The 22910-nt window shown below is 34.1% G+C and overlaps 2 protein-coding genes across 2 annotated transcripts; both read right to left on the bottom strand.

The window, feature by feature from the left end:
• Window positions 1-352: 352 nt before the first annotated feature.
• LOC133677201 (CDPK-related kinase 7-like) lies at window positions 353-6612 on the bottom strand. Its single transcript, XM_062099085.1, has 11 exons — window positions 5316-6612; window positions 4337-4467; window positions 3710-3751; window positions 3511-3619; window positions 2889-2967; window positions 2477-2773; window positions 2278-2390; window positions 1699-1806; window positions 1548-1610; window positions 1245-1412; window positions 353-910 (listed from the first exon to the last, which is right to left on the bottom strand). The coding sequence occupies exons 1-11, from the start codon at window positions 5802-5804 to the stop codon at window positions 773-775; spliced, it is 1737 nt and encodes a 578-aa protein (XP_061955069.1). The 5' UTR covers window positions 5805-6612; the 3' UTR covers window positions 353-772.
• Window positions 6613-19919: 13307 nt separating this feature from the next.
• Window positions 19920-22392, bottom strand: LOC133677040 (transcription factor bHLH106-like). Its single transcript, XM_062098876.1, has 2 exons — window positions 21836-22392; window positions 19920-20960 (listed from the first exon to the last, which is right to left on the bottom strand). Exons 1-2 carry the CDS (start codon window positions 22133-22135, stop codon window positions 20535-20537), a joined length of 726 nt encoding a protein of 241 aa, XP_061954860.1. The 5' UTR covers window positions 22136-22392; the 3' UTR covers window positions 19920-20534.
• Between the last annotated feature and the right edge of the window lie 518 nt (window positions 22393-22910).

The raw sequence follows: 22910 nt of genomic DNA on the forward strand, positions 1-22910 counted from the left end.
CAAGAAAAATGATTTGAACTCGAAACTTCATAGATACCAGTTGAACATTGAGTGGGCGAAGATCATTATTACGAGGGCAGTTCAATGGTCATCATGAGGAGTGCCAACCCAACAGTGCACCATCATAAAAAGTAGACGTCAGCAGATGGCAGTACTGTTCCAGTGTCTAGATCATCATTGAGAGACAGGAAGGCAAGAAACACGCCACGAAAATGTGTGATTCTACAGTTCTGAAAGTCATTTCGAACCCCTTGTTTTGACGGAGTTGGTAGCGAAATGGCAACAGGAAGAATTACTGTTTTAGCTTGGAATTGGAAATGCTGTAAAAACCATCTGAATCGATGTTCTGTGGTTTGATAACTTCATGCAGATCACATGAAGGATTTATTAGAAAACTTAGTGCGATGGGTACACAAGGATAGACCCAAAAACACAACTCACTTCAAGTTTAAAGCTGTCTGCTAACCCTAAATACACTTTTCTGATCTACCCTCATCTGTACAATCCTCTAATCCCAGGTGCACCAATCATAGAGAAAAAAAAAAAAAGACTTATATAGGTCAAGAAAAAAAAGGTGGAAAACATACTTAACAAGACATCATGCATTGGCTTCATCGGCAGGGCATGCAGTATTGACTGAAGTTTCAGCTTACAGCACCCTTTGTGATGATCAAGAGAGCATGAGACTGTTTTGGGTGATCATGCCGTTGACATCGCAGTTCTTGGTGAACAAGGACAGTGGACAAAATAGTTCGTGTTGGCAGGACTCATTTCAAGCCTTCTGAAATGTTCGTGAAGAAACTCCATGGAGAAGCCTGACAAACCCCAAGAAGCTTAGTTTCCCATCTGAATGTCTTATCCAGTCCTGGAGAACCACATGAACTGGTACTGATGGGCTAAGGCCAAGTTCCTGAAAACAGAGAAACAAATAAATTTTAGTACTTTGATTCAATATGAAGAACAAAACATGTCTCTAAATAGAGCAGACTTGCTTCATCATCGAAATTTCCCTTTCTTGAAGGAGGAAACTACTCAGTAAAATAAACCTGTACCTCCATTTTTCTATGTTCTTAGTAAAAAATTAGATGATTAGAAACTTCAAATTTGAGTCTTTGAGACAGTAATCACCTTGTCTTGTAAATTGCAAGAGAATTTGATAAAAAAGATCATACAGGAGTGAGAAATTAATTTGGACCAACCAGTCCAAAACAATTATCAAGGACTTTAGCAGTCAAAGAACATACCGAGGCAAGCTCCTCTATCATAATCGGTCTGTTGCCATCCTTCTCGAACAACTCATAGGCACGCCTAGCATGTTGCTCCCAACAATCCATTCCTTCCAGCTGATGCACACTTATGGCAACAGCAGAAAATTCTTCAAAATCCAATTTTCTGTATTGAAGAGTACTAATCTGAAGCACACAAGGGCAGACAATTAACTAGAACTCTATATCAATTCTTCTGATAAATAAATTTGATAGAATAGTACAAACAATTAAACAAAAAAAGCACATTAACAAATAAACAGAACATGTGTTAAGCATTACCATATTAACATAATCAAGGACCCTGGAATCCTTCATAGCATCTGTAGAGTGCTTTATTACAGCCTGAAAATATCAACATCTTTCAGAATGACATGAGAAACACAAGTACGCATGAAAAAGAAAAAAAAAAGGTGGAAGAGAGAGAGCTCACTGTTTTGAAGTTCTGCATAGAAATGAAGCCATTTTTGCTTGGCCCCAACAGTGTAAATTGTTCCCGCAGGTAAGCTAGCTGAGCAACTGTTAATGTCTTCGCCAGAGCCTGTCAAAAACAACAAGTTTGTGACTTTCACAGTAAGTATTAAGATTTTTATGAAGGACATTATACCAAAAAAATAAACAAGTTTTCGTCTCCTCCAGCTGGAATTGACTTTTGGCTTATGATGCAGACAAACTCTACATAATTGTACCCGTTGCCTTATGCACCCATGTGCTGAGTGTCTAAAACCAGTACAACAACACCATGCATTGAATGATCCTATATATCCATTTTTCTGGAATTGGCAGTACATTTTACAATAATCCTCAATAAATGCAGTCTTTTCTTTTCTTTTTTCTTTTGTTTTTTAGGGGAATAAGACAGCACATAAACTTCAGATGGTTGATTGGATCATAGACAATTTAACTTTGAACAAATAGCATAGGACTCGACAAAAAAACTGGCCACTTCCCAAGTCAAATCAATAAACATTTGAGTTGCAACTAAAAAGGGAGGACACAGGATCCTACTTACCCCCAATGCAGATTTCCGAAGAGAAGATGAGCTTATATAAGCTTTTACAAGCTTGTATACTATCATATCCAATGGAATTTTTAAGTCATGATGATTAGCCAGCCATGGGTGACCTAAACATAAAAACGACACCTTAGAATTAAATTGCTGACCACATATGTTGGGTGATCAAATAAAGACTTTAACTTTAGGAACTTACTCAGAGCCTGAGCAGCGGTTAGTCTCTTCCGATAGTCCTTGTTCAACAGTCTCTTCACAAAATCTATTGCTTCAGGGGATAAAGAAGGCCAAGGAGCTTCATCAAAGCTTGGATCTGCTTTCAAAACAGCTCGAAAGATGCCAGATTCTGTCCGGGCCCAAAACGGTCGGCTACCACATAGAAGAATATAAGCAATTACACCAATACTCCACATGTCTGCCTCAGTCCCATATGATCTGTGTAGAACTTCAGGAGCTACATAATATGCACTTCCCACGATGTCATTTAACCTCTCATCTGCAATAGTTTCAAATAGTCAAAACTCCCATCCACCATTGAATCCCCCTCCTCCCCATTCCCCAAAAAAACAAAAAGGAGAGGAAGGTGAACAGCTGTATCCAGCAATGCTAACCTAGCTTTACATAGTCAGAGAGTCCAAAATCAATGGCTTTCAATGGGGAATTCTCCTCCTTGGTGGTAAAGAGAAAATTCTGAAATAAATAGCAGAAAACAATTAGAAAAGAAAGAGGATATGCCAGAATGGAAGCACATATAACGTCTTGTTCAATCAATTGCACAGCTCTAATAATGAATCAATCCATTGATCAAGAACAGTAATTAAACAATCCATCAGTGAAGGAACGTAGAAAATATCCCTGATCAAGAAAAGTAACCCTACAAGAAAGCATAGCATGGGCAAAGTGGACACTTCTGACCTCCATTTAGTAGCATTAAATATGTTTAAAGGGAGTAAGATGTAAAAAGTAAGAACTCAAAACTCTAAGGGAAATGGCAATGTGCAATCTTATTTATCAAAGCTCCATCTCAACCACACGGCAAAAAAGAAAAGAAAAGAAAAGAACGAGAGAAAAGAAAATTAAGAGAGAAAGATCTGCAATAATTATTGAACTTCTTAATACATGCACAAAATGCAACATTCCACATTAAATGGAGGCTAAAAAACTGCATCCAAACTGCAAAAAAATCAAAAGTAACATGATCAGAAGTTATGATTATTTTTGTTAATTGCTTACCTCAGGCTTTAAGTCACGATGGACAACACCTTGGAGATGGCAGTAGGCAACCACACTTAATATCTGAACCATAACAGTCTTTGCATCTTCTTCTGAGTATTTTCCACCCCTGCATAATATGAAGAGGATTTCAGCCAGTTAGAATGTCACACAACAAACCAGGGATATACCATAAAGAAAACATTTGAGAGTACAGTACCTTGAGAGTATCCTATCCAATAATTCACCGCCTTTGCACAACCTAAAGAACAAAAATATACGTAGATGGTAAGTTCCACATGTGTAACTTTTTTGTCTGAAGTCTATGCTATTATAAACGTCAAAACTGAACTAACCGATGGATTAACTTCTTATTTCAGTTCTTTTGCTGCTTGATAATTAGATGCAAATGTGTTACAGATGACAACCATGCAAACGTTACCAAAAGACTCGTATAGTCATATTTTCCATGTGTTTTGGTTAACATGAAGATTGTTTATTAGTCAACTCCATCAAGCTTTTCATTAAAAGCAAAATTGATCAAACATGGCAGAATAATTTATATAATTGGTCTACATTTTTTTGACATTGAATATCAACCAGCCAAAAGGCTTATGAAATTTGAATTGTAAGTCCTTCATGCTTGTAAAATTCACAAAGACATGGAGGGGTTAGTATCATTAGTTAGTTACTTGGCTTATATGATTTTCCTTATCTTTAGTCATTTTCTTGACAGTCATTATCACAGTTTCGAGCCATAAACATTATAAATGTATAACCAGGGCAAAAGTAAAACAATCGAATGTATTTACAACAACAACAAAAAACAAGTGCAGACAAAACTTACTCCATTACAACATAGACATTGTCATCATCTTCGTATGCATCATAGAACTGTACTAGATTATTATGTCCCGTTAGAGCCCGTAATATTTTCACTTCACGTCTCACATCCTCTATAGCAATTGCAGTGGTCATCTGTAAAGCATTTCCCAATATACATGAGAACAACAACTCATTGGTTTCCACAGTCAATTTCCAAACAGACAAATAGTACAAATAGTGATCCTTGTACCTTTGCCCAATAATTCAGAACAAAAATAGGATATGCTTTCACAAGTAGATTGATATTAGCAACATGCAGAATATTACAGAATACATTGTTCGCATTGGATTAGGCTATGGTATAATATCATTATCATGAAGGGGCAATAACTACCTAAACTTTATGGTCAATCAGACAAAAAACAGAGCATTGAATTCAATTATCACTAACTAAATTAGAGCCATAGTGACCCGCGACATGTTTATCTTGAGCCTGGATTGCTTAAACATTAAATTGAGCCTCCATTAATAAATGTTGATACACCAATTAACAAAGAAAGGCAATGTTAAGCTACAAATGTCCTAACAAAAGAGAAGCACTGCGTATCTCGGGAAGGACCTCGAGCAAATCCATCATTCTTATCATACCCAAAGAACAATAATTGTAAAACAACTTTAACATAATAAGTAAAACCCTTTTATACATAACACTTGGCACAGCTGAATGTAATCCTACACTCCACTATCTCAAAAGAAGGTAGACAGATCAGTTACAATTACAAATAGCAGCCAAAATTGCATTAAACCTCTATAGATGCTAAATAGCAGCCACAAAAGAAAGATGCGCCTACAAACATAAAAACAAATCACATCTATACATGAGTACAACACATAACAATTAAAACATCGGAAATTTCAAGCTAATCTAAGGAATTACTCTAACAAATAAAAGCTAGTCAAAATCAAAAGATCATAATCAATGAGAGGTTTAGAACTATAACCTTGGACTTCGGAATAACTTTGACCGCCACATCCTGGCCTTTCAAGCTCCCTTTCTTTGCCTTAGCAGAGCAAGTATACCCAAAATGTCCACGCCCCACTTCCTCACCAAGCTCATAGTGACTCACAAACTGCTTAGAAAACCCAAAATTCTTGTCCAAAGCAATATCACTTTCACTTCCCTCAGGAATTGAAGCTTCGTTAGGCTTAACAGAGCCATGCCTTCTTGCAAGTAATGCACGTATATGCTTTGCAGGAGAAGGAGGTGGAAAAGGCCTCTTGAAAATCCTCAAAGGAGTGGAGCTTACACTTGATATAGCAGGTGAAGTCTTGAAGAGACTTGGTAATGGACTTGGACTGTAAAAGGGAAAGTTTGAGGTCTTGCTAGTGTGTGAATTTGCTGGCTGTGTTGAGTCTGTTTCAATGGAGAGTGTGTTGTTTTTGGATTGATTTTTTTGGAGCTCAATGGGTTTTCCATGACAAAGTCCCATGGAAACAAAACCCAAAACAGAGAATTCAAGAAATCACTTAAAAATCAAGGAAGTTTAAAACTTCGATCAAGAAACTCAAAGAAAAGTAAGAGATTTAGACCATTTGAAGAAAACAAAAAAACAAAGAGAGTGAGTGACTAAATTCAAGGATTTGAGGCTCAAGAAAGAAATTTTCACAGTGAGTTATACAACAAGGAGAATTAAAAAAAAAAGTACAGATATCTAGACAATTTGAACAAAAAAAAAAGAAGTCAGCAAGAAACTGAATTCAAGACTAAATTTTTACAATATGATCAAGAGAACCCAGAAATGATTGGCACTGTAAATTCCAAAGCACAAGAATTTGCCAGCTAATTTGGATTGAAAAGGTGGGAAATTTAAAATAGAAATTGAAAGGGTGGCAAAAAAAGAAAAGGAATTGGACTTTACTGATCAAAGAAACAAGTGCTTGGAAAGACAGGAAGAGACAAATAAATAAGCAGCAAATTGTTGGAGAAGAAGGGAGAAGGGATCAGAGGACGAGAGAAACAAAAGAGAGAAAACTGCGAGGGAATTATATTCCAGGAGAGAGAGAAGGGAGCGAGAGAGAGGGGCAAAAGCACAGGGAAAAGTGAAGAAAAGATGCTTAGCAGAGGCAGCAAGAAAAGGGAAAAAAGAGAGCACAAGGCTTCTTTTCCTTGCTTTTTCGCAAACTCTCTTTGCTTCTTTGTTTTCAATTTTATTTTCAATTACATTTTTTTCTTTTTTGTGTTTGTGTTAGCAACGGTTTTTGGCCTTTTTTGTGTAGGGAAATATCAGCTAATTTTGTGGATTGATGATTGTCTTCTTCTTCTTCTTCTTCTCTTGTTGTAAAATAATAATGGAAGTGGGGTTGGAGTTTGGATCCTTCCAGCCTGTCCTTATTGATCCCAAAATAACCAGGATGGATGTGTTGGGTTTTTCATGCATTGTTGATTATTGTTTTAACATTTCTTTTCTTTTCTTTTTTCTTTCTTTACAGTTAAAGAAAACTGAGCTTCCATTGTCTTGTGTATTCCACCTTTGACCTGCTTTTGTTGGGCTTTGAGAGCTTTTGTCTTTCTCTTTTGTTTCTCTTTCTTGTTCTCACTTTTCCTCCAAAACTATTCACGTACTTCCCACTAATTTGAAAATATGAAAAAAAAAAAAAAACTGGGCATCTGGGTAGTCGGCCACTAACATGGTTACATATAATTTAATTAATCAATCAGCTTTTAAATTTATTTTATGAAGATTATTAGTTAAAGTTTTATAAAATTTAAGATTATTGAAAGTTTATATAATTATTTATTTTTAAACCCGTGAAATTAATCAAGGCATATACATACAAATTAATACGAACACTCACATTAATAAATAAAAAATATACAATCCGAGTTGTCATTGTATCAACTCATAATTAAATCATAATATTAATTAGATTAATCATAACGTTGATATGAAAAAAAATGATATTACTTTTATAAAACCTTCAAAAAATTCATTTAACTTAAAGTTTGATGGAGACAATGTATGGAAAACAAAACTTTTATTTGTAACATTTTTCCCAAACCACCATACGCTCATACACAGTATTTGAAGATCCTTGCTCACATCTCTGAAATCTGGCCTCGGTTCTTGAATTGACAGTAGGCTTTTTAGCCAACCTCATTCTGTTTAAAATATAGAATATTTTCATCTAATTTAATTCCAAAATCTCACTTAAAAATGTTCTTTTTGTTCATATTAGATCATCTACTTCCAAGGAATAAAAAAAATATTGAACTGCAAGCATTAATTTTTGCCATGAAAGCTGACCTAAACGCAACCACATTTTGATGCTAAACATCTGTGCTTAAATCAGAACATAATTGCCAAATTAAAGCCATCATTTATTTTACTGAAAAATGCACTGCACGTCCTTAAATTGTAGGGTACTTGCCCTCTCATTTAAGAGGGCTTTTCCTCAAAAGTAGTTGCATCTACTTTGATGCCACTAAATAAAAAGTAATGGTGTCACTGAAAGAGGGTCTTTTTTTTAATTAGAGTCGAGGCCAGGCTTCAAACCCTTCACCAATTGGAGTCTTATGTCCATCCCACCGCATTTAAAATGCTGAAAAATCAATTTATTTATACAATAATATGGCTGCTTTTACTCGAGCAAAACTTGATTAATACGTAAAGAAAAGACAATGGCATCTGATTCAATTGAAGCTTTTGGAAACATGGCTTGCAAGGGCTAACTTTTGGTGGTAGTTGACCTATGTTTGCTTCTTCAGTGTGCAAGCTTGTGCTCGTTTATCCACAATGCAATTGCAGTGTACGAGAACAAATCATCAGAGTTATAGTCATTAAATCTTTCAATACTTTTCTTACCAGTTTCAACTATAATTATTAAAAGGATGCCACACATCCAACGAGTTTATTCCAATTAATTCAAAACAATATTATTTCAAGAAAATATTTAAAAATATTAAGATAATATTAATTAAAACTAAAAACTAAAAAAGCTTAATTAAGTTTTAATTAGATCATTCATGTTTGACAAGGTTTACTCCCACCAAGATTATTTTTTAAAGCCTAGCTTTTAAATCGATCAAATCTTGAGTTGACATATCTAGCCAGATCAAGATTAATAACACTGATTTTAAAAGTGATTGGATGAGACATTTATAAACTTGCACTTGGATTTGGATTGCACAATCAAAAGTTGTTTGTTGGAAATTAGTGTGTGTTTCCCACAATTTTCTTACTTTTTAGGATTTCTGAGGTTTGAACACGGCAAGAAAAAGACACCATCCATGCTTAAGCATTGAATCGCCTTGTGTTCCTCGAAGACATGCATGTCCAGGAAGACAGAGAAGCATCTAGAGATGAATTCCTATGAGCTTCCTTTAATGGTGATCATAGATTTGGTCACGGCCTTGAGGGTTGCAAGTAGAGGACGTATTATCATCATGTTTCGGGTCGGTTGGCACTTGTAATGAGAGTCATAGCATAGCCCCATCTAGACCAACCTCCATCAAACAATTTGAAAGAAGCTTAATTTAATGCAACCATTTTAGGAGAACTATTCCATCAATGCTCTCCTTTATTAACTAGGCAGATACCCGTACTTGTCTTGTTCCTTTTTATTTTTATTTTTTAGTTATCTTATTTAATTTTACTTTATTATAATTTATAGATAATGTATTGTAGCAACAAAAAATTGCATGTTATGGAGACGAATTTTACTTTAAATAAGAAAGAAAGAAAGAAAGATTTGGGGGGTGTATACCACTCTAGTTATGTTGCATGCAGCCCTAAGATTTCGACATCTTCCAAAATGACATCAATGTCTTATGTTAAGCCATCATCAAGTTTATCATGATCAATTATGTTCTTGATGATAAACCATATTGTATAATATATTTTTTTCAAAACATTTTAAGGCATTCAACATTCAATTTTCAAAATATTCTTCCCTCTATTTGACACCAATTAATTATACCTTATGAAAACATATGATTGCGGTCCAAGTTTGAATGTATATGATTTGTATTTGGATTTGAAATCAAACTAATCAACCTCCAAAATCCAATTAAAATAAATATATGATTCCATGTGAATGTCATTTTAGCATCTTGATGACAATTTTAACTACTAATTACTAGCTACTAGATGTTGATTGCTGACCTTTCTAGTATGGTTCTCTCTGTGCTCTCTCTCTCTCTTGCAGAATTGGGAACAATGGGAACCTAGGGTTTTACTCTACATTAGAACATTGCCATCTTAAGAGCCAAATAAACACACTACTATATTCAGTAATGGCGAAATGATGAAGGTTTAAAAGTAACTATACTTGAACCTAATTAATCATTTTAATTCAGTTGGTAATGCCCTTATGTATACAAAACAAGAGGTGCACTTGTATATGATCTAGACTGAGGAACCAGATTCCATGAAAAACTCCGAAGTTAAATTTGACATATTAGAAATATTAATATTTTATTATTTTATTATCATTTCCTTGGAAAATGATTGACAAAAACTTGTATCAATTTTCATCGCGACAAAATATTTTCAATGGATAATTTTGTTTTTCTTTCAATTTCCTAGTAGTGGTTCCCTGTCATCAAATCGTCGAGGTCGAAACTCAATAGCCTTGCATGGGACGCAAATCGGCTAAAGAACAAATGGAATTGACAGGGCTTTTGAAAACTGAAACTGCACCATATCTACCAAGCATGACAAGTCCTCTCCTTGTTCATGTGAGTTTGACTTCAACATGCCATAATGATACAAAAAATAACACCAATCCAAACCCACAAGATGATCAAGTGCACAGTCCATATATAACCCACATAAGAAAACCCTGCCGTCGAACTAACCCATTTCCTCGATAAAAAAAACTAGTCTCAACTATTCCATGATTGTCATTTCGTGAATCACTTGGCCAAATCAAACCTTTCTATTCGTGTGTGTGTTTGTGTGTGTGTAGATCCAAGCATGTCTTGGATTCTTGACAGCTGAATTATTATTTGGTACAACTCATCACACCTGCTTGATTACACTCACAAGCTTACTGCACGCAATACGTTTGACAACTAACCAAGGTGCTCTCCATCCTAATCAAAATTTTTAATTCTGGTTTAAGTTGCTTCTATGATAAGTTGTTCAATTTTAATATATAACCCATGTTTCCATCTGTCAAGTTAATTAATGGAGCGATCATATGAAAATGCATTTCATGTTCGAAATGTTTTTGTGCATTGAGGATTAATTTGAAGGTGGATTGCGACGACGACAGAACCATCATATTCCGAGCAAAAATGTAGTGGAGAGGCAATGGCTTGGTACGTATTTCACATGGCTTACTCATTAATCTTTCATTTAAAGGCCTACAATAATATATAAATCAAGGTTAATTAATTAGTAGTCAAAATACAAATAGATCAGAATATCAGAGAGAAACCCTTTGAAGCCCTGGCCGTGTAGTGACAAATTTCCTGGAAGGGAAGAGGAAAAAGACGATAAATAAGAACCTCATACCATTAGATTTGGTCAGCTCTCCTCTTGGGCCACCAGAGATAAGAACGATATGCCCCAAAATATAGGCAAAACATAACAAGGACTTGAGTGATGATGCCTTTATCTTTGATATTGAGTGGAGCTTTGTTCTATGAAAAAATACATATTCTTATTCCTTGATTCTCTCCTCCCCACCTCTCCTTTTTCAATAGAATAAAGTTGATGATCAAGGAATGGTGGCAGAGGGAAAAGATAAAAATATATTTGTATAATAAACAAGAGAGTTGGTGTGTATGAATTAAAAATTGCATGGGAACATGCAAGAACATGGTATACAGATGTTTCCAAGGCAATGCGAGCGAAAAATTCTTCTAGACGAGGAAGACAAAGCTAGCCATTTTAGTCAAATGTTTTGTTAATACCCACACTTGATAGTGAGAATCCTATGGCAAAAACACAAAGCGCTAATCGCGATAAAAAGCAGCTTCTCCAATGTCTCTTTCTATAATATTACATCTTTCTCGCAAGCCATCAATTACATACTTACTGTAATGAAGAGATGTGTTGAAACTAGCTCTTTTTGGGCACTGTGTGATGCCTTGAGATATGCTATTTAACTAAAATAAAACAACAGTAATTAATCCTTCAGTTGATCTAGTTTTACTGGCCTTCATCAATCTTGAAGGCTCGATTAAAAATAAATAAAAAATAAAAAAATGACCAATTTCTTGTAGTTGGTTTTAATGGTTAAAAAAGTCTCATAATGAAGCCTTAACAAAATTAAAGAAATCAAAAAAGATAATGATATAAAATTATTCTTAAAACTTCATTTTAATCCTTAGAATTGCATTAATTCTTTAACATGAGCATGATTTATAAAAAAAAATTATATTTATTTTTAGATTTAAACTTTGAATAATGAAAACAATATCTTTTATTATATATTCTGAAGTATTAAATCTTGCTGAACATGGTGCTTGACTAATTTGGTAGCCCTACTACCCCCACTATATATATTTTTTTTATTTTTTTTGCAATTAAAAAGTTTACTTGGAGTATAACACAGAGATTGAGACTCGCTGATTGTTTGCTTGGCACAGCAAGTACCCTGAGAGATTGTCATTAATTACTATATGCATCGATCTAATGATAATTTTTAACCCTACTTTATCTTTCATCATATGATATTGTTAGGTGACCCACTACAGACAGTTGTCATTTTGCTACTCAAAAATCCTCTGACCATGAGAGGGAAAGGAAAGGGACAACCATTTGGGTGCCCAGAGAGACTTTGATCATTGAAATTATCACATTTAGGGGTCCATTCTGTAATGTTCATCGAAGAATATGGCACCTTATGGTTTTTTTTTCCACAGTGGATTTCTTTTCACAGGTGAGGGCAATAATCTGTTGATACATGTTGAAATTATTCTGGTAGTGTGTTGGAAAGTATTTTTTAAAAGTATTTTTAACTTTAAAATATATTAAAATAATTTTATATATATTATTTTTGTTATTTTTAACACCAATACATCAAAATCATTAAAAAAAATATTAATTTAATATTTTTTTAGGATAAATATTCTTATCAGCTTGTTGATTCTTGCTGATTATTCCTTGCCCAGATGATTTATGCCCCGGAGACTTCATTGGGATTAGAGATTCTCTGCCAAAACCTCACCAAAATGCAACTTTGTTGATTCACTTTGTTTGATTTTATTCCATCACCACCACCTCTAAGCATCTTATGCCTTGTGTTTGCAAAAGCCAGGGACAGGGCATAATGGGTCCTTTGAGCAATATATTTGGACATGTGGAACCAGGATCATGGTTTTCAAATCCCTAACGAGGAGAAAAAGGCAATGGCAATTCCAAATCCTATCCTCTAAATTGTTTATTTTCTGCATAAGCTCCCCAAAGAAGTTTTTTTTTTTTGGTATCATTTTCTAAAATCTGTGCAATCTTTCCATTTCCGTAAAACCATTGATGTCAAAATAAAAAGATCTGCGAAAATTTTACATCTTACTATTTGTTTTAAAGTTGGAATCTTTCTAATGGAATAAGTAAGCATTTGTTTGAGGCCTACAGGTAAGACAGGCCTCAAACAAATGTGATGCTTTGTTTGAGGCCTGCAGGTAAGACCTAGGCTGGCTCCATCATTCATGGTGGATGGCTCGGTTCCAAATAGCTTTTACATTTTGTTATGGGACATCTGTTAGTGGGCTTAGTTTAAAGACTTTCTAGGTCAGGTCACAGAGGACTTTAGATGGTGGAACCTTTTCCATTTTTGGATTCTGATCGGACCGAGTTGAGTTCTCTTTTGATAGCAGACACAACCGAGAATTGCTTGGGCTCAGTTTAAACGATGATGCCATGTAGTGAGAGCTGCTTAAGGTTCATGTCAGCTATTGCATGTACTGTGATGGCTTTGTTTATAGAAAACTTTTTTGCATTACTGTCAAAGCCAATTCTGAAACGTTGCCTGATGCTCCTGGATTTTCTCAAATCTATGCAGACGGTGATAGCAATCCAGCACAAGTTGACCGTGAGCTCTGAAGATCCCTTAATTATCGGTATGTTTTATGACAAGTGAAGACGTGATCCTCGTGAAAAGAGAAGAGAGAACTTGCCCACAAATTAATATCTGTAAATGCAAATGCAAATGCAAATGCAGGGAATTCTACTGATAAATGATGGCTTCAATATTGGCCCTCCAAGTGTCAAGTGCATATATATTATGAAGGTTAGAGGAAATAAATGAGAGCACAAGGAGTCTAGAGAGATCCCAGATAGGATTGAAGTTGAGTGGAAGGGAAGGCGCAGCTTCCTTCCATTGCTTAATCCTCCACAATTCCTTAAAGCATTGCTAGATAAGGAAGGAGGTCGTCAAAGTTTCAGAAAAAACTATACGAGCATCCTCCTGTGATTGCAGTGATTTCAATAGGAGATAAGCTTGGCTAGGAGATCAATTGTTGAGAAGGATACTCTCAAATAAATGGAGCTGTGCAGTGATTCGCTAGGATGTTTTAGGCATGTTTTGAGAGCGTCGTTGGACCGTATTTTTTATTGTTTTGATATATTAATATAGAAAAACATTATTGAAAAACATTTTCAAGCTATTTTTTTTTACATCAACCTCAAACACATTCAAACAACCTCTTAGTTTGAAGGAAATAGCAAAGATGCATGATAATTCTAATATCTTTCAATTTATTCTATAAAAAAAAATATTGAATTGAATTATCGAAAAATAAATAAATAAATTTATACTTTATTTTAAGCAAATGATTTTCTTCAATATTAAACAAGAAGATGATAATACAGTGTCATCTCCCAATTTTTGCCTCAAAGAAAAAAATCACAAAAAATCAGGGGGGGAAAAGCAAAAAAACAAAAGAAGAAAAGGAAAAGAAAGACGTGGGCTGGACTGGACAGCTTAGGGGCCCGGGCTTGTTTATGTCGAGGCCCATTATTCACTTAAAACATGAAAATCTAAAGTGACCAGCCCTTTCCTTCTATATACACACACCCTAACTCCCGCGCGCGCACAGAGGCAAACAACAGCCAGCCCAAATAGAAAGCCTTTGTCCGCAACATGTACTGCCCAAAGGTTCGCCGCACCTTAACGCGCCCTCAGCTCTTGACCCGCTATCACCATGTCAGTCCCTCTTCTTGTCATCCTTTTACATCGTGATCCTCGATTTGATAATTGAGCTATAGAACTTGAATTATTTATCTATTTTTTTATTTTTTATTTACCTTTATAACTCATGCTGGTGACAAGCAATGAACTTGAAGTTTCTTTCCAATCATTCCTCCCGTTTTTTGGGACAAATTTCGGGTGGGATTTTTTCTCTCTGCTGGACAAAGATTTCCCCCCTCTTCTTCAATATTAAATGCTTTGCTTTGATGGTTAGAAGTTAGGCTTTGTTATTGCATTTCTCTTAATGTCAACTCTTGTCAGATTTACGGCTGCTGCTGCTATTACTATATGATAGTATCACTGCAATAGTTAAAAGGATGGCTTGGAGTTGTTATCTTCACTGCCAATATGCAATTTATTCCTGTAATTTTCTCTGTTTTCAACCACGTAGTTGAGGTAAATGGCTCTCACTGTTAATTCCGTTATATTTTGTCTGGAATAATTAAAATATTTTATTTTAATTTAAAAAAAAACAAAATAGAATAATTTTTATCTTATTTCAAAACTCGATATGTTCAGATTTTTTGGATGAATTTTAGTTAGAATGTTCCGGTTTTATTTCACAAGTTTCGTTCCAAGCTTAAAAAGTCATTAAATAAAATTGATATTTTATTTAAGTTAATTTACTTTAAGTTAAAATTTTATTTAATCTTAACTATTTAAAAATATTTAAAATTTTAAAATTATATTTATTTGATATTATACTTGTATTACATAATTTATAATTAATTTATTTTAAATTTAAATCATATTTATTAAATTATATATATATATATATATATATATATAATCTCAAAACACGTAAAAATACTTTAAAACTAAAATATTTGCCTCGCCACGCATGCCCTCGTTGTTTTTCGCACTGGACGAGAAACGAGCGACACCACTTGCCATTTCTCCTATGAAGCAGCCCTTTCACCATCCTCTTGTTCTGACTTTAAAGGTATCATCTCTTTTATAATTCATTCTCTAATTTCACAAAAATTATATATATATATATATATATTGAAGTTTGACTTGATGATCAAGTCACAATGTATTTTATAATTTTAATCTTTTTTATCTAGTAATTAATAAACCATGAAAAAAAAATTTCAATATTTGCAATTCAATATTTTTTAAAAATAAAGAAATTAATACGCTCAATTTGTGAATATTTGTAATATTCATATAAAATTTAATATAATTCGATATATTCAGCTCATTAAGATCCAACAACAAATGAATAAGTCAGATTTATATTATCACTTCAACCATTATTAGTAAACTCATTACGATCCAAAAACAAATCAATAATCAACGAGTTGAATAAAGTTTTTTTTGATAACCCGGGATGTTCGGGTCAGCTTACGTTCACCACAACTAATTCATGAACCCACCAAACACCCTGCAAGCTTAGTAGATGAGTAAGGCACCACATGGATAACAGACATGCATACTAAAATTCAAACTTAAAATGTAAAGACAGAAAATTTCCTGCCAGGACCGCTAGGTCATAAAACTTGTGGCATTGAATAAAGTTTCTTGATTTCATTTGTTATTGTGTGAAAAACAAATGTCTTTTTTGTACACGTGTTTATTTTAAATTAATTGAAAAACTATAAATTGTTCATCTGCGCAAGTCTTAAAATTAATTTGAGTTTTCATCTAATATAATTATGTATGGTATTTTTAAGATTTAAATAGATTATTTTCTATATTCAGTTGACTTGAAAATTGACAAGTTAAATATGTTAATAAATGGTTAAATCCGACAGATATAGTCAGGTTAAAACAAAATTAAACAAAAAAATATAGAGCTTGTAGTAACCAATACAATGGATAATGAAATATTTGTATTTTATGATATTTTTTATTTAAATTTTTTATTTATGTTACCTTTTAAACTTGTGTGCTGATTACTTAAAAACAATACTCTAAATATGGATAGGAGCTACTCTTAAGAGGTGCATAACCTAGTCTAATTAATGGGTTATTGATCCATTTTGCATTCAAGCACCTCATTTTTCATTCTTGGGGGGTAAATTGTAACATCTCCATTATTCTGAGGGGGCAATTTCACATGACTGCTCTGATAACTTCGAAAAAGCAAGGGGGTTTTTGAAATTTTTTAAAACTTTGGGGGCCATGTCCATCACTAGCCCCCTCTTAAATCGATGGATGCCGCCTGTTTGAACATAACTCAGCCTCCAGCGAAAGTATATCTTTGACAATTTAATCCATAGCTTATAGCTTAGCTTTAACTTTATTAGCTCTAATGTTAGCTTTATCAGGAAGCTCCTAATGTCATGTCATGGAAAAATTAATTCCTCCCATTCAGAATTTAATAGGTATGAACGAAAGTGATTTTTAAAATGATATTTATCTTAAAATAACACTAAATTGATGTTTCATTGTACTTTGAAATGATTTTAATATAAAAATATTAAAATCATAAAAAAAACCTAAAATATTAATTAAATATATCTTTATTAAAAAAATAGTTTCTATCATAATACAACCACACAAAAAAATCTAAAAAAAATTGATGAAGTATGGGTTGTCCAAAATTTGAACAAGTGGCAAAAATACTGTATTATTAGAGAATAATGTAGTGTTCGTTATTATAAAAGGTGTTGTTTTTTAAAATAATTTTTTAAAATTTATTTTAAATGTGAGCATGTCAAAATTATAAAAAATAAAAATTTAAAGTAAAATAAAAATAAAAAAATCTAAAAACACAATGAAAGACAGAAAAAGGAGGTGGCCACTGACATGGCTCAGCCCTAAACAAGTCAAGAATTAGCCCAAGCTCCTAGAAGATGAAAAAGCAGATGCGTGCAATGATTGCTCGAAGAGAAACAAGAAAGTAAAGAGGAAGCAAAAGGCAGCACGCTAGGGCGGCAGTGGCAGAAAAATGTGCGAGGGAGGATGGCACGTCCACGACAAAGCCACCTCCTGCATGATTCATTTGTCTCCTCCACATCGAAATAAGTGAGAAGGAGTTCCATACCCGCACTCGACCAAGCACCTTGAATTCAAAGGCTAAGCCTCTTTTATCTTTGCCCATTATTGCACTCTTTTTGTCAGCCCTCCTTTTTGCACGCTTCTCCCTGTTCTCTCTCCAGGATTTGCTTCTGCAAGTGGACGACGCTGCTTCCACTTTAAACCACTGGTCAAATCATGATTGATCTCGATGATGACAATTATGATGATCATAATGGTGATTAATAATAACATGGTCTTCGTTGTCCCTGTTATAAATGGCCAAGTTCTTCTGATAACGAAGAATCTCGACTTCGTAACTTAAATGACAAAGTCTCATGTGCTTATTTGAGCTCCAAAAGAGAATTTGCTAAGGTGTAGATTAGTAAATTACAATATAAAACAAAAGCTGTCGCATTCATAAACACTCACTCCATATCTGTAATGAGTACGTAGACCAAACTTATAATGGAATAATTTTATTATTATTGAAAAGGGTGAGATAGAAAACTAAGATATATGATGGGAGAAACGTTAAACTAAGATATATGATGGGAGAAACCTTTTTTTAATTAATCTTTTGTGTTCTAATTTATGTGGGTTTGATTTCAAGTGATAAGAAGATTCTTAATGGCAGTTTCTCTAAAAGCTAATAGAAGAGGGGTATCGTTATGTGTTCATAATCGATAACATAAAGGCATGAATTTCAAGGGAAAGCATGGTGGAAATCTTGTAGCTATGCGACAAACAATCAGAGACTCTTTTGAGAGAAAAAAAAGCGACAAAGTTGAATCGTGTATACAAAGACTAGCATTTTTTTCCCATTAAGCAGAGAGCTTGAAACACCAGCAGACTTCCATACCGTCCTTGTTTGCAACTCGGTTAGCTTTCACACCAACGAGACTAGAGAACTCCATAGGCAGATCTAGTTGTTGTGGGATCACAGAGGGACTCTATAGATGATAGGATGCTTGTCTCCGATCCATGTGGGCTCCAACGTGTTTTGTGATCTCTGACCATCTTGTTTTGTTTCAGAGGGTTCTTCTTTATGCCTTGTCCTGTTGTCCACAATCTAAGTTGGGTCCCTGCTCCATGGACATGTCCAATCTGAACGGCATCAGAGAACTGTAAATTCTTTGGCGTTGCTGATGAAAGAACCAGCCTCACTTGCTCCACATCGAGGGATAAACTATAAAGAGTGTGTGTATATATTCGTGGTACGGAAAGGTATTATAAGCCAGCTAAAGAGTCGGGGACATGATTGATGCTCAACGGCTTAATCTGATAAATTCATAGATCGTGATTTCACGTTTGACTTTGCTCAGATTTTAATTTGAATCAGTTTTTGACAATTCTTCCATGGAAGTTCTTTTGTTTTTGTCTTGTTAAAACAAAATTTAGTCCTATATTTATTTATATAATTTTAAATTTTTACTGCAGAGTTACTACAATATCAATATGAGTAAATTCATTTAATATATGTATTAATTCAACTGAAAAAATAATAAAATAATTAAAACAAATTGAATAAAAAAAATTAATAACTTAGAAAATAAATATTTATATTTATAGAGTGATTTATACTATGATTATATCTATAAATTGAAACTTCTAGTTAATAAAACATCTTTTTGGTATTTTTAGTTTATGAAATTAAAATTTGCAAGCCTACTAATCACAAAAAAAATTACAAGTTTACTTCATTATCATCTACGTACAGAGTTATCGTTCATTATCATCTACACACACAAGAAAAGCCAATTTTTTTTTGTTTTGATAACCTGGGGTGTCCGGATCTATTGAATATTCTGTAAATGACAGGCATGCAAAGAAAGGATCGAACCCAGGTGAAAAGAAAAGGAAGAAGTCTCTTTCCTTGTCAAGGGGGGAAAAAACCAACTTTAAAGCTGGAAATGAGGCACATATATTATGTAAAGATGAAGACATGCTTACTTATATGCACGAACAATAAAAAAAAAAAAAAAGACATGCTTACTTATAAGCACGTACAATAATAATAAAAAAAAGAACTAACTTGGATGTTACACGAGCTAGAAAAGAAAAAAACAATTATCAGATACGCATGTGTTATCTATACAGTTTAAAAATTATTTTATCAACTGTGTTTGATCGAGAGAGAGAAATTTTCTACAGGGAAAAACTCCACAAGTACTCTTAAAAAAGAGTCAAGGGAGCGAGTTGGTTTTCATCGACTCCCAGTACACCTGCGAAATACACAGCAGAGATCCTCTTGGATTCTTGTGGGTTTGTCGTTCCAACTTGTCTTCTCTTGTTTTATATATATATATATATAATATTTAGGATCTTAAACAATCACAATCTTAAATTCTCTTACAGAAAACTCTTGCAAGTCCGCTGCTGTCCCAATTAAATAGTTAAGCATCAAATTCTGAGATAGCATCTAACTCAAGCAGTCTACATTAACTTCAGAATCTTTCCCTTCTCTTGCTTTCTTTAAAATCAGTGTACATTACAGACAAAATGCTCAATAATGGAACTCTAGTACTACACATCAACTGGATAAAAGTAGATATAGAAATGCCTTTTACAGCCAAATATCATAGAGAAGATAATCAAATGAAATCTATGTAGTACGTACCCGCAGACAAAAAGTCTTCAATTTCTGCTTGGAAACTCACATAAATATTTGCTTTTACAGATACCATGATCATACATCACGTAAAAAGATTTCTGCTCCTTCACCATCTTCATTACAGATTCTTTGATTCTTCAGCTTTGTCTCCTTACATGGAAGATATGATCACATGCAGGAGATTTACAATAATCTAAAACCCTATACCAGTTAAATAAAAAAAAAATCCAAACTACCACACAAATTAACTCATTTCCCTTTTTTTCCCCCTCCAATTCTTTTCTGGGTTTAAACTAAAACAAACAAACCCACACAACTATAGAAATTAACCAGACTGCACAAGCCTGTAACACCTAAAATAATATATAATATAATAAAAAAACAAGAAGAACAGGAGAAGACTAAAAAAGAAATTAACTACGACAAACAATAATACTAATCATCATTGGATTGCTAATTTTCGGTCTAATATCCTTCGCCTTTTCGATTTCTCGCTAGAATTCGAGCGTTCTAGCAAAGATTTCAATGCATTTTGCAAGAAATGGACCGACTCAACACTATGATCTTTGTCGGCCGCAATGATAAGAACATTCCTAATTCTTCCTCCTAGTGTTACCATCTCAGCTTTCAATGTCTTCAAATGTAGAGATTTCAGTATCTCATTTAGGTCTGGCATGAGATCCAACCGGTCTTCACAACAAAGAGATGCCTTAAATATTAGCTGTCCATCGCTTGAATATTCACCAGAGAGTACAGTGACTTCATCTGTTTCTGATGGGAAACTTTCAAGTCCAGAAAGCTCTGAGGTTTGTTGTTTCAGCTCTCTAACTCTTTGAACAACCTTTGCTAGAAGTGAAGCTTTGTCTGTCTGTAAAAATTGAAACAAAGTAAAAAAGATTGATTAGAAACCCTAGCTATAGTAGATTCTAAATGCAAAACGATTAGCAACTTTCTTAAAAAACTTACACCCTATAAGAAGAGAGGGGAAGAAAAAGGAAGCTTCTTTTGCTTTTGCAGATATATATATATGACTAGCTGTTTGAACAACAATCCGAAAGTCTCAAAAGACTTGAATAGATCCAAGATTTCAGAATCTGAATCTTAGTATTGTAGCAACAATAAGCCCTGTATAGAGCCTTCCCGTTTGGTTTCCAAGTAAAAGGAGCAGGTAAACTGATAGAAGAAGAAAAATCATTGAATGAAGCACTAAACGTGAAAACCATTGTTTAGTTGATCTTAAAAAAAAAATGGACATTGGAGTACAATACAAATGCCGACTGATTTTGGTTATGCGAACGTCAAGTTAGGCAGCAGGGATTTCGGCTTTGCGGGTCAAAGGTAATGAAAACTGAAAAGTCTAAAACTCAAAGTTTCGATTTTTTTTCACTTCCCATAGATTCTCAGCAGCCAAACAGTCAAAATTAATAAAGCAAAACATTGTGGAATACCCTGAAATACATCATGTTTTTTAAGTCTTGATGAATCCCGGAAGAGAAAAATTACTTTCTTTTTTTCATCAAAAAAAGAATCACAAACTTTGCCATGAAAACAACTTTAAAGCTGCAAGTTGATTGTGATCCTTTTCTCTCGTAATCAAGACAACCTTCTCACAAGAAAATTTTAGAGATAGAATATTAATATAATCGCTTAAACTTCATGACTAAAAACATGATCAATTCACACACAAAAAAAGACTTAGAAAACACGACAAATAGTATACACATAAAATATTTATATAACTACCTTGGAATTGCAAAGAAGGAGGCCTCTAAGCTTATCAAGATGAGAGTTAATCCTCTCTCTCCTTCTCTTCTCAGCTTCCTTATGATTCTTCAAAGCAGCAAGAGCTCTATCTTGTGGTGTCATATCAGTGATTACAGAACTTTCAAAGTGATAATTATTGTTATGGTAGGAGGTGGATGATGAGGTACACAAGGTTTGCATCGCGGCGCCTGGGAAACCATATGCTCCAACGTTAATCATTCCATTCTCTGCAAGAAAGCGGTACAACTGTGAATTCTCTGAGCAGTTTTCAGGCTGCATGTTGTGTTTTTGGATTGCTCTAAGAGAAGAGAAAATGAAACGGAGGGGAGGGGAGGGGATATTTTCAATCTTTTTTGTGTTGAAAATAGTGTGTAGGGCTCTCTGCCTTTCGGTGGTTTTGGGTTTGTCTTTAAAGGGATTTTTATTTGTAGTCGTTTGATTTGACTTGTTATGTCGTTTTAGGATAAGGTTTCGTGCAAAGCAGTGGACCCGGAAGACTAATGATAATGGTAGCTATGGCTCTAGCTGTTGAATCCCGTCTGTTGAGCGCATTTCGAATGGAATAGCTATGGAGAGCCGAAAAAAATAACTATCAAAATATTTATTTATTTTGAGTTATTTTTTTTATTAACAGTTCGGGTTTTTTTTTCCATTAAAATTTATGGAAAAATAAATTAATATTAACTAATTAACCTTCGAATTAATTAAACCCTGGTTGAAAAGATACGAAATGCGCCTACTAATTATCTATATATAATCCTCAAAAATAATTTCTTCTTTCTTCTAACGAGAATCTCCATTCCATGCCATCGTTAAATCTCAAGTTCATAAGTAATTAGAGGATTTATGAATCGCAAACCAAAACCTGAGATATGCACCACAGTAGCTTGATTTCTGTTTGTTCCGTCGCCAATAACAATACCGGTTCGCCGACCAATCGAACGTGATCCATGCAATAATTTTTCAAAAAGAAGTCAATTTTGGAAAATTTTCCAGAAATCTTTTCTTCCATAAAGTCTTGAGAGGAAAACTCATATTCAACCTTTGCGTCTAT

This window comes from Populus nigra, chromosome 17 (genome assembly GCF_951802175.1).
Source record: "Populus nigra chromosome 17, ddPopNigr1.1, whole genome shotgun sequence".
Classification (NCBI taxonomy): domain Eukaryota; kingdom Viridiplantae; phylum Streptophyta; class Magnoliopsida; order Malpighiales; family Salicaceae; genus Populus; species Populus nigra.

Bases quoted from the DNA above. Each gene is read 5' to 3' on its own strand.
- LOC133677201 (XM_062099085.1), bottom strand. From the start codon at position 5,804: ATGGGACTTTGTCATGGAAAACCCATTGAGCTCCAAAAAAATCAATCC. The intron at 3,752-4,336 runs GTAAGTTTTGTC...TTTGTTCTTTAG, and splicing joins AATGTCTATGTTGTAATGGA to GTTGTGCAAAGGCGGTGAAT. The intron at 2,774-2,888 runs GTTAGCATTGCT...AAACTATTGCAG, and splicing joins CTCTGACTATGTAAAGCTAG to ATGAGAGGTTAAATGACATC.
- LOC133677040 (XM_062098876.1), bottom strand. From the start codon at position 22,135: ATGCAGCCTGAAAACTGCTCAGAGAATTCACAGTTGTACCGCTTTCTT. The intron at 20,961-21,835 runs GTAGTTATATAA...CAATTTTTACAG, and splicing joins TCCTTCTTTGCAATTCCAAG to ACAGACAAAGCTTCACTTCT.